The sequence below is a fragment of the Cimex lectularius genome, unplaced genomic scaffold, assembly GCF_000648675.2.
Source record: "Cimex lectularius strain Harlan isolate CLEC.00 unplaced genomic scaffold, Clec_2.1 scaffold111, whole genome shotgun sequence".
NCBI classification, from domain to species: Eukaryota; Metazoa; Arthropoda; class Insecta; order Hemiptera; family Cimicidae; genus Cimex; species Cimex lectularius.
Genome location: NW_019392681.1, coordinates 1,212,116 through 1,224,894, shown reverse-complemented (window position 1 = coordinate 1,224,894; position 12,779 = coordinate 1,212,116). Strand labels below are relative to the sequence as shown.

At 34.4% G+C, this 12,779-nt stretch overlaps 1 protein-coding gene across 1 annotated transcript; it reads left to right on the top strand.

The window, feature by feature from the left end:
- Positions 1 to 11,525: 11,525 nt before the first annotated feature.
- On the top strand, positions 11,526 to 12,312 carry LOC106668591 (glutaredoxin 3-like). Its single transcript, XM_014397489.2, has 2 exons — positions 11,526 to 11,639; positions 11,841 to 12,312. Exons 1-2 carry the CDS (start codon positions 11,621 to 11,623, stop codon positions 12,245 to 12,247), a joined length of 426 nt encoding a protein of 141 aa, XP_014252975.1. The 5' UTR covers positions 11,526 to 11,620; the 3' UTR covers positions 12,248 to 12,312.
- Positions 12,313 to 12,779: the final 467 nt, after the last annotated feature.

Sequence of the window (12,779 nt, the reverse complement as noted above, 5' to 3'; positions counted from 1 at the left end):
TAAGATAAACCTAAATAGAATATTATACAGTCCAGCTGAAACGAACTTTATATGTATATAACCTGAAGTCAAGAAAATTGGTATGGACTCATTTTTTTTTCCAAAGCAACAGCTCAATCCATCTTCCAAGACGGAATTCTCAAAACTGTTTAGACTTTACCATTACAAATGCCTGCTCAAATAAAACCATTTCTTAATTATTTCTGAAGTTTGTTAATTTATTTTATATTTGTATTATTGGGAAAAAACTAAAAAAATGTATTGAACAATAAATTATGGTTCTAGAAAAAACAAAACACGGATCTTCTTAACGTCTAGAGGTTTAATTTGGTAGGAAAAAACTCACAGGGAAGGGTTAATCAAATTTAATCATGGAAATTGGCCTTCCTCGAGGCGAAACGTTGTAATTTCAGGGCTGGCTGGAAATTAGCGTTTAAGGTGTTTTTAATACACTACACATCTATAAATCAGGGTGGTTCGGAGGAGTGAAATTGACGGCCAAGGCTTCCAGGATATTTATCGCCCAAGCCAGAAAAGTCCCCTCCTCCGGTAGTGAGTCTTCAGACGTCTTCTGACTGACAAGGTATGCAATTTGACCCAATGAATCACAAAACGACTATGTAAATACGATTCAAATTGAATTATTACTATTACGCCTGTTTCGATTGTTCCTTATTACTCTAGCAATCCTCGTAATGTATAAGCCTCGTGTTAAATAATTGAGACAATTTTGTACGTGTTGGTTTTCACTTGCGAGGTGGAAATGAGCTTCATTTCTTATGTATATTAATATTGCAATTTTCGAAAGCTGGATGTTAATTAAGCGTAAATACATATTTAAAAATAATAGATTATTTTAAAGACTTGACTTCGTATATTAACGACTTATTAGTCCTTATAAAGTCCTTCAGTTTAAGTAATTTCCTAATTCTTCAGTAACTCCTGAAAAAAAAAAAAAAAAAAAAATCCAACGCAACATAATATTATGTTTGTTCTTCAGTATAAGATAAAAAGCTCCTAGATCAAAATACACATTTCACCGGAAAATAATTAAAAAGACTTTAGGGTTATAAGCAGGGTGGGGCAGATCGCAGACTCTCCTCTTAATTGAAGACATTTTCACTTATTGCTACTTTGATAAAATGTTTTATTATTTATTTTTAAAGTAAGTTTATCTTTTTAACTTAACGTTCTCATTTTCACATAGTAAATATGTGTACGCTTTAAAAGACGAACAGGCTAGAAGAAAAAAATTTAATTTGGAAGTTGAAATATAGAAAGATCTCATTTTTAGCCAAAGTGTACATAATTTTAATTTTCAGTGTCTTAAAAAAATAAAAAATATGACATACGCGTTCTATGACCTTAATTAAAATAGTGAGTAGGGTGAAGCATGAGTTGACATCTCGTCTGTATTGGAAACAAATTTTTTATTAACATGGATCCAAATTTCAAATTTGTACTTATAATTTCTACAGTGCCATCCTTAAAAAATTAATTTACCTTTGGCCGAAAAATACTTTAGTTAAGGTTTTAAGTTGAGATAAAAAAGTCAGTGTCATGAGTGGCGTATCAAGCCGAAGGTCGTGGGTTCGAATCCCACTCGTTACACTGACTTTTTTATCTCAACTTAAAACCTTAATTAATTGGATGATATTAATTGGTCAAGCGGACCACGAAAAATAGTGAATTTAACTTTAGTTAAGGTTATAAACAGGGTGAGGCGTGACCCTTGCTTCTCTCTTTTTGATTAGACAATTTTTGGATACTTAGATATAAAACTTTTTTCCCTACTTTTCTATCTTCAACTTTCCTGCATTTACAAGAAGGCTTGACATTGCGAATAAACTAACAAAGTTTTTTTCATATATTCAAGTGAGGTGCGACCAGGAATGAAATATTTTAGAAAAACACCTTTTCCATTATTTTGCCGACGCTTCGACCTTTATTCGAGCCATCTTCAGGGCATGGGTGAATTACAAAACCCAAGTCGATTGTAATTCACCCAGACACTGAAAGATGACCCGAGTAAAGGTCAAAACGTCGGCAAAAAAATGAAAATGTGTTTTTCTAAAATATTTCATTCCTGGTCGCACCTCACGATTTCAACAAATTATTGAACAACCGGCCGCTAAAAACTCATTTCTAACAAATTTATTCATTGAAGAGTACAGGAAGACTTCAGCTGAGGGTATAAGCAGGGTGAGGCACGATGTAATTGGAAACAATTTTTCTCATTAACATTCATACAAATTTAAAATTTGTACTTATAGTTTCTACAATGACATCCTTAAAAAATTAATATACCTTTGACCGAAAAATACTTTAGTTAAGGTTATAAGTAGGATGGCGCATAACACTGTCATTCCGCTTACATATTCACAAGTTTTATCAAACATAGTTTTTTTCGTACGTTTGTTTCATCAACTTTCCTATATTTACAAGGACACTTCAAATGGAGAATAATTTAGCAAAGTCTCCTTTAAAAGCAAATATTCCTTGGACAGGAAGAAACCTAAACTTGGGTTATAAGCAGGATGAGGATTGAGGCAGGCTTTGATAAATGAAAGGCAAATTTTTTTCATTAACATGCATTCTTTAATAAAAATAACGTTGACCGGATAAGAATTTAGTTAAGGATATAAGCAGGGAGTGGCACGACGCTGACTTCGCTTCTTAATGAGACACAAATTTTCTCATTGTTACTACGGCGTAGTTTTTTAGTATCTTCATATCTTCAACCGTTCCTTTGTAATATACACTAGGTTTTCATTAAATTCTCACTGGACATGGCGACTGAGAATGACCTAACTGGGACCAGCTTTTGCACATCGTATTAACCTCAAAAGTCATGATTTCAAATAATATCTTGATATACCAACATACTTATGTTCAAAAAGTGCATTGAGACTTTTTTTTACCAAATGCATAAATCGTTATGATATTTGATGCCACCGGCATTCGGGCACTTATTGAGGCCGTCTTCACTCGCGGCGTATTGAACTACTTAAATCCGGATTTTTCGGACTTAGGTTTTGTAATTCACCCACGCCCTGAAGATGACCTGAATAAAGGTCGGAACGTCGGCAAAATAATGGAAAAGGTGTTTTTCTAAAAGACAGACCTAGTAAAGGACTCAATGCCAATCAATTCACCAACCCGCAGGTCAACATCCAGCATCAAAAGTCCCAAGAGTCATAAAATCGATGTTAAGTGTGACAATTTATATCTGCTTAAACCTCTTTTGAACTTTTTCATTGTCCCGTCGGCTATTGGATTTATCACTGCCGTGACGAAACAGTGCGTGGCCCTGCACAATACTTTCTCATTTATACAGTCGATTCGTAGCGAATTTGCTTTAATAACGCTGGCGGCTCTTTTGAGTAGATTTGTCTTTTCTAATTGAAGAAAAAATGAATTGAATGTTTTTTAAAGAAAATTCATAGTAATATATAAAAAAAATATTTAAACCTTTAGACGATGTTCGCAGGGTGGACTGTTTTTAATGTTTTCAATGTGCTATTTCATAATACTAATAATTTTTTTTGTGCCTATTACTAATCAGACTTGATCAATTTTATTTCTTTTACATAAATCCGTTTCTTGTGACGAAAAACTGGCAGGTAGCAGGAGAGATGAGAGGAGATGCGCCAGCTGCAATTAACGGAAAGAAGGGGATGAAAAGAGACCGCAGGGTTATCTACAGATGCCTATTATTACCTGTAAACGTAATTCAATCATTTTTATATTATATAAGACCGATTAAAACAGATAAAGGAAGATAACAATCTAAGGAAAAAATCTATTCAAAAGTTATCAAAATGTAAACTTTTGGATAAAAATGTATAAGATATTTAGAATAATTAAATACATTCTCGTTATTTATGTGTTAAATTCATTATTTTACTGTTGCTACAATAGAGTTATGATGAATTTATATTTCCTTTTTTTTTCAATATTGGCCAAATATCTATTCACAAAGGTATCCGGTGTTTATAGTAATATTTTTTTCGTGATATCTCAAAGAAAGAAAATTACCAGTAAATCAGACAGGAATGCGCAAGCCAATAATTAACGGAAAGAAAATGATTAAAACGCAGGCCTAACATGCCTTTTATTACTATACTATAATTTACTAATACTAATACTATAATTTATTAATTTTCCAATTATCTAGTCACAATTAAAAAAGAATATAGGGGAAATTATATATTATTTAGCCTAAAAATGTATATTTCAGTTTTTTAAATGAATTCATATATGCAAATGTTAGGACATAATAGACAAAATTTTAAGTGCAAAAGGTGATGATATGTTCTTGACATACGATCCTTAAAAAGAGCGTATACATGTAATTAAAGATTTTGGTAGAATAGTGAGTAGTCTCAATATTTTTTATTATTATCTTCTCAAAAGTAAATAATAATAATTACATAATTATTCGGCAATCATGAGAAGCGGTCAGGTGTGATGTAGGTTTCAGAAAACATTTGCTTTATCGTGCCAACGTTTCGACCTTTATTGAGCTCATCTTCGGTGCCTGGGATTTACAAACATTGTTTACATTTAACAAATACATTTAGGATGTGGAAAAGTGAATTTATACAATGCAAAATATATTTTTTATATTAAATGTATTTCTACTCACTCAAAGTGTTTGTCTTCTGCCTACATCCACTTCCTACATGTATTTGTAAAATTTAAACAATGTTTGTAAATCCCAGGCCCTGAAGATGATCTCAATAAAGATCGAAACGTTGGCACGATAAAGCAAATGTTTTTCTAAAACCTACATCACACCAAACCGCATCTCACGATTTCCAAATAATCATCGACTAACGATCACTAATCACCTCAAATAATTATATATTTCGACCAGACCAATATTAAATTGTGAAACTTCCTTAAAGGTATGAACCTGTACTTTGGTATTTTCCTGTATATCCTGGCTCATTGATTCCTGTAATCATTGCCTAACCTGCTTATGTCCTTGACCTACCATTGAAGAACACCTCTGGCAGCCCTTCAAACAGCGCAACATGACATCCAAGACGGTGATAATATCAAACTAGCGTGAAATTATAACCATCCAACCACTGGAAAAAAAACACAAAAGAAGTTTCTTGACTCTACTTGATTCATCCTGTACAATGCCATGTAACACAACTTTAGCCTTCGAACAGAACTACATGACACTCCGGCAAACCTTTACAGAAGGTGAAAATATCAAACTAGTTTACTGAAATTAAAAAGATCCATACATTGAAAAACAAATTCCCAAGACAAACTACTAATTCTTAAGGTAGAGTATAATATCCATCCTTCATTATGGTATACGAGTACGAGCTGTAGATGGAACATTAACAAAAAAATCCATGAGAACTCATGAAAACCTTCACAGACGGTGGCAATATCAAACTACTACACTGAAATTAATGTATCCATACAATGAAAAACAGTTTGCAAAGACTAATTACTAATTTTTAAAATATTACTGAATATCCATCCTCTATAATGTCTTAGGACCACCAGCTGCAGAGGGAACTTTAACACACAACTACACCAGCCTCCTGAAAACCTCAGACCATGAGAATTATAAACTCGGTCAAACATTCTTCACAGGGACCGTTCACTGAAAAATATAAAAAACCTTTCGTCTTAATTGGTTGTGAACAGATCCTCCGCCAAAAAAGATACAATGTACTATTTTCTACAATTATTTTGATCAGATAAATGTTAAATTGTGAGATTTCCTTGTGGGGTCTGCAGAGTGATGAGCCAGCAATTTAATCACTTCCTTTCTATTTTCACTTTTTTCTTCTTGCCCCACTAAAAATGTTGAAAAGACGAAACGCATCTGACAGGCTCTCTGTTATCATCTTGCGTTTTAGATAAAAAAAATAATATACAAAAATTAAAAAAACGCAAAATAATAAGCATTATTTTCAATGATTATTCAGAGATCGTGAGATGCGATCAGGTGTGACGTAGGTTTTAGAAAAACATTTTCTTTATTGCGCCAACGTTTCGATCTTTATTGAGATCATCTTCAGGGCTCAAAGTGTTTGTTTTCTGCGTAATTGTGTCATTCTTGTGTGTCGTGTGGAACTCTCAACATGTGATTTTTTCTTAATATATTTCTGCGATGAAACATTTAACAATCAATCTTGAAAAAATTGAGCAAATCTTAGATTTGTTATAATGAAAACAATTTTTTTCTGATCCAATTAGCATTTTATCTTGTTGAAATTTCGGGCCTTTTATAGTACCACCCTCTTTATGAGGATTCCAATAGACGATGAGTTCAATTCCAAAGATATTTCGGCTCTTTTTCTCCAACAGTGGTAATTATTAAAAAAGTGAAAAAATAAAAACATTCAAACTGAAATGTGTGGTGATTAGTGACCGTTAATCGATAATTATTCAGAAATCGTGAGATGCGGTCTGGTGTGATGTAAGTTTCAGGAAAACATTTTCTTTATCGTGCCAACGTTTCGATCTTTATTAAGATCATCTTCAGGGCCTGGGATTTACAAACATTGTTTACATTTAACAAATACATTTAGGATGTGGAAAATAGAATTTATGCAATGCAATATGTGTGTGTGTGTGTGTGTGTGTGTGTGTGTGTGTGTGTGTGTGTGTGTGTGTGTGTGTTGTTAATGGTTTTTCAGGGTAAGAGTTCCACCTTTGTGTTTCGACGATACGACATTCCTCCCTGGATCAAAAGTAGAAAAAAAAATTCGGGAAGAAACGACAAGAAAGCCAAAACAGCACAAAACAAAAGGTGAGTTAGAAATACAAAACGGCACAAGAAAATTATACGGTAAATTTGATGAAAAACATCACAAGCAGCGCCAGATTTCGGAATGTTTCTAGAATAAAAGAATAAAAAGGTTATCCTCTCTTAAATCAGGTAAAAGTCGTTTTATATTTATCCGTTCTGCACTTGAAAGGCAATCTTAAAAGCGAGTGGCAATAAAATGTCAATGGTTCAAAGCCGCCGGCATTTTTCGTTTTTCCTTCCTTTCAATAATTATAAAAGCAAGAAAGACAACTTTTTACAAAAACACAATAAAACTTAAAACAAAGATTAAGCGATTCATAGGCAATTGCCGTACTACAAGCAGTATCAAGCAAAAACAAAAATGGAAAGAATTAATGATTCCTTATAAATACAAAATAATTCAATTTATACATAAAAAGCAACAAATGAAGTCATTACTTTACATGGATATAAAGAAAGTAATCTGATTTCACGGTCGGAAAAATAAAAATTAATAAGCCAAACTAAACGGCTTTCATGTAATCCCTTCTATGCAATAAAAAAAAACTGTTTTCAATTCTAACGAAAAAATAAGCAGTAAAACTAAGACTAATCACACATAGGATATAAGAAAATTCATCCTCCTTAATGACTTTTCAATATCAACTGTAGATGGAATTTAAAAATAAAATTACACGAGACTATGCAAATCTTTACAGATTGATCTTTGATACAAACTCGATTGAAAAACAGATTTGTATTACCAATATTCAATGTTGTTAAAATATTTCAGCTTCATCAATGACCATGTAATACCAACAGAAGGTGAAAATTAAAAACTGAACTACCCAAGATTCCAACAAACCTTTACAGATCGCCATAATTCTATACTAGAATATTCAAATTAAAAATATCGATCCGCCGGAAAAATAAAAGATTATTTCCGACTACAGATGAAACATTCTAACTTTACGAGATGCCCGTAAACCTTTACAGACTGTTAGAACACCTGACTTGTATGTCCAATTAAAATAATCATGAAAAACATATGCCAAAGAATAATAACCAGTAATCTACATCATCCGCAGTTTGGAATATGAACTGTAAACTTGAAAATAACTTAACGAATTACAAATGTGAGAAAATTAATTCACAGCAAAGACCATGGGATTTCTACCGTAGATGAGACATAAAAGTAGAACTACGCGAGATTCTGGCAAATCTTTACAGACGGTGACAATTGAAACTAGTGTTTTGGAATTAAAAAGTAAAACGAAAAAAGTTTCCTAAGACTTAGTAATTCTTAAGGTGGAAATAATATAACACACAACTTCACAGGCATCCTGTAAATCTTAACATCATGAGAATTACATCTGACTATCTTTCTTGTAAAATAAGTGTAAAAAAAAAAAAAAGCGAAAATAACCCACTTGGTAAATACAAAAATCCAACCCCCACAATGACTTTCTAATAGTAATTATAGATGAAACCTTCAAACAGAACTACTCGACACCCCTGCAAACCTTTACAAACACTGGCACTATCGAATTACTATGCTAAATTTATGAAGTACAGTTTCTTAGACTAGTTACTAACTCAGAAAGAATACTGCAATATCCATCGTCTACATACGCGAACTTAACCCAGGACAAGACGGTAAAGCCTACAAGACAGAAGAGAATGACACAATTTTCTGAAAATTATCAATATCTCACACTAATTCGTTGTGAACAGATTTCGTGATCCTCTGTAAAATAATGGAAGGAAAGCCAAAAAGGAAAAGTCTTCTATAACTTGCCATTTTCTGCATATCTTTCAATTAGTTAAGGTTTTTAGTTGAGATAAAAAAGTCAGTGTCACGAGCGGGATTCGAACCCACGACTTTCGGCTAAATACGCCGCTGCTTTTCACTTGAGCGTGCCTTCGAACCACTCGGACGCTAACTTCCCATCTGAACCGCACCTTTTGAATTTTCCCTCCTTTTTGTCAATTTTCTGTATATTTCAACTCATTTAACATTCCTTGAGGAAGTATGCATTGATGCCCAAACAGCCCTATTTTGAAAAATTGATTAATTAATTAGATTAGCATCATCTTTTCACGTTCACTTAAAACGCGCAGTAATACTCTTCTGTATTTTTCAAACCACAATTCTGAAAAACCCGTGAGGGCTTTGACGACTTCGCAAAACCTATAAAACATTCTCGGCTCCTAATCCGCAAGCCGCGTCCAATAAACTCGAGCATTACTATCATCCTTATCTGAATTTATACGAATTAAGTCCAGCTAAACTTAAGAGGAGAGTACAATTATATTTTCTCCTTTTAAAATATTGCTAAGCGTTTTGTTTTTTGTTTTCAAATTCGTACTAAAGGGAATTATTTGTGCGATTTTTTTTCTTTTCGAAATGAAGTTTTATCGCTCCTGTTGCCTTATATTGGGCTTAAAATTAAATAATTCAGCCTTAAAGTAGAATATAAGTTTAGATATGGAGTGAAGAGTTTGGAAAAGATGATGTTCTTTTTTTAAGGAAGGTTGTTTGAAGTTGGCGTTGAAATGACGACTACCTCCAAAACATTCCCGTTGTGGCAATAAACACTTTTCTGGACTGTTAAGTCGTCAAACAGGGCTTCAATTGACCTATCGGTAGTTTCGGAAAAGGCTTTGGCGGTTTGTTTGACCCAAAGGGCCGAAAGAAGACCGAGAAAGGTGTTTTACAACGCAGGCTGTAAAATTGGGACCCACCGCAGTAAATGCAGGTATGTACAAAGAAAATCCCCGACTACGACGAGAAATCGAGAGGATAATAAAGAAAGGAGGGAAAATTCAAAAGGCTGGGATGAGATGAGGAGTTGGTGTTCGAGTGGATCGAAGTGGAAGAGCAGCGGCGTATTTAGCAGAAAGTCCTGGGTTCGAACCTGACACTGACCTTTTTATCTCAACCAAAACCTTAATTAAAATTAATTAAGGTTTTTAGTTGAGATAAAAAAGTCAATGGCACGAGCGGGAATCGAACCTACGATCTTCGGCTTGATACGCCGCTGCTCTACCACTTGAGCTATCGTGACCTCGATCCACTCGGCCACCAACTTCCCATCTCAACCGCACCTTTTTGAATTGAGCTTTGGAAATTGGTGTCCGAGTGGATCGAGGTCACGATAGCTCAAGTGGTAGAGCAGCGGCGTATCGAGCCGAAGATCGTGGGTTCGAATCCCGCTTGTGCCATTAACTTTTTTTCATCTCAACTAAAAACCTTAATTAACTGTTCCTATTATTAGTGCTCACATCGAACTATAAGATTAGAGATAATTTTAAGTATTGCAAAGGATTATAAAATCTTATAGTTTCTTTACATTGTCAGTTGTATTTAAGTACTATTTTAGATAATGATCAGCTTAAAGGTTGTGTCCATGTAAAACAATTTGCAATGATGTCATAGTGGACCATGATATCACAGAAATGTTGTCACTGAGTACATATAAACTGAATAATATATAGTGCCAGTGAAAATATTTAGCGCCTGTCTGTTCAACTTGATAGAAACCGCACAATTACACAATTTCTACATTTAATCCATTTTCAAAATTTTCATTACTTGAATTATAATAATTATAGTGTTATGTATATTTTATACATTAAAATTAATTAAGGTTTTTAGTTGAGATAAAAAAGTCAATGGCAAGAGCGGGAATCGAACCTACGATCTTCGGCTTGATACGCCGCTGCTCTACCACTTGAACTATCGTGACCTCGATCCACTCGGACATCAACTTCCCATCTCAACCGCACCTTTTTGAATTGAGCTGGGAAATTGGTGTCCGAGTGGATCGAGGTCACGATAGCTCAAGTGGTAGAGCAGCGGCGTATCGAGCCGAAGATCGTGGGTTCGAATCCCGCTTGCTTTTTGTCTTAACTAAAAACCTTAATTAATAGTAATATATTAATTGGTCAAACGGACCACGAAATTAGTGAACTTAATTAAAATAATGAAGAAAGTAGGGATCGGCCAAAAAATGTTTTTATTTTATACAAAGGGCTATTGGTTAATTACCGTTTTTACAATTAAGACATGGATGATAGATGCTACGTTGTTTCTTTTTATGATAAAGGATTGAAGTGAAAACAGCCATCAATCAAATACCAGACTAAATGGCATTTGGCGTTTGTAGTCTGTAGAAAAAAAATGATTTTTTCGGTTTTACATATTGAATAATGTGTGGTGTTTAGTGCCCGTTACTTGATTATTTGGAGATCGTGAGATGCGGCCTGGTGTGATGTAGGTTTCAGAAAAACATTTTCTTTATCGTGCCAACGTTCGATATTTTTTGAGATCATCTTCAGGGCTCAAAGTTTTTGTTTTCTGTGTAGATGTGTCATTCTTGTCTGTCGTGTTGAGAGATAAAAAAGTCAGTGTCACGAGCGAGATTCGAACCCACGACCTTATATTATATAACGGCTTTATATTTATTTTAGTTAGCTCTGAAGTAGTTACATATCACGTTTTCATTTTTCTCTTCTCTCAGAGCAATGACGATCTCGATTTGATTTGATTAAGATAGTCAAGTGGTGGAGTAGCGGCTTATCAAGCCGAAGCTCGTGGGTTCGAATCCCGCTCGTGACACTTTTTTTCTCAACTTAAAACCTTAATTAATTGTATGATATTAATTGGTCAAGCGGACCACGAAAAATAGTGAACTTAAAGATCGAACCGTTGCACGATAAAGAAAATGTTTTTGTAAAACCTACGTCACACCAGACCGCAACTCACGACTACCAAATAATCATATTGAGTAATGTAACTCGGACTTTTTAAATCATAAACGTGTAGCATGTAGAAAACAAGACTAACCAGGCATGTCCATCAGTAATAGAAGTAAGTGTTTATTTCAATAGATGTTAATTATTGCAGAATCTTGTATTTTCGTAGTATAACAGTAGTTTATTTTAGTATTGCACTTTTTGAATAAAAATTACAAAAATCTTTGAATAAAACATATGTTTTGTTTCTTGTTTTCCATAATTTACAAGTTTTCAAAATATTTTTATTGTTGTTAACAAAAATAAATATGGTTAGTTATGTCCATCATGGGTTGTTGCTTCCGGCGGGATGACAGTGACAGCGAGGACGAATACGATTTAGAAAGGATGCTGGCTGAAAATAAAGTTCTCGTCATCTCCAGGCTGACCTGTCCGTTGTCGTGGGAGGCGAAGGACATCCTGTCCGGTAGCGGGATAAACTTCGCTTCTCTGGAACTTGACCTGATACCCGAGGAAGAGGAAGAGCTCGTCCGACAGCTACGGGCCATGGTATGCAGCAGGATCTTGCCTCTGATCTTCGTCAAAGGAAAGTTCATCGGTGGCACTGAGGAGCTGAGGAGGTTGAGGGCTACAGGCGAGCTTTGGCATATGATGGGTGTCAAAGTGCCCACCTGCTACAAACGGTTCAAACTTTGCAAGGATTTGAAAACGGGTGGATGCTGACATGCTGACAAATTTTTGTTTGATATATTAACACATGTATTATAATGTAAATACAAACTCCATATGAATATTTGCCGATTATTGTTTGCGTAAAAACAAAATAAATTTGAATGAAATAGCTTAGTAGAACAAAAGCCATCTAAAATTTTAATCACTGAACCAACAATTAAATTATACAAATGAAAAGAAAATAAGAAAATACTATGAAAAGGGGAAAGAAAAAAAAAGAGATAGATAGATAGAGAAGGAGTGAGAGAGAGAGAGAGAGAGAGAGAGAGAGAGAGAGAGAGAGAGAGAGAGAGAGAGAGAAACTCCCAAGCCATTTTGGTACATCTTTTGCTACTTTGGTTGAAGAACTTTAAAGACTTATTTTTAACGGGAACGCATTTCCAAGAACAAACCAATTGCTTTCTATAATTTCCTCTGGGGTCTGCGGATGGTGGCCTGTTTGATAGTTTTCGAACATTTTGGTCTGCCTATCCTCCTTGGTTTGAGACGCATACCAATCTCTGTCAGTATTGGCATATTAAAA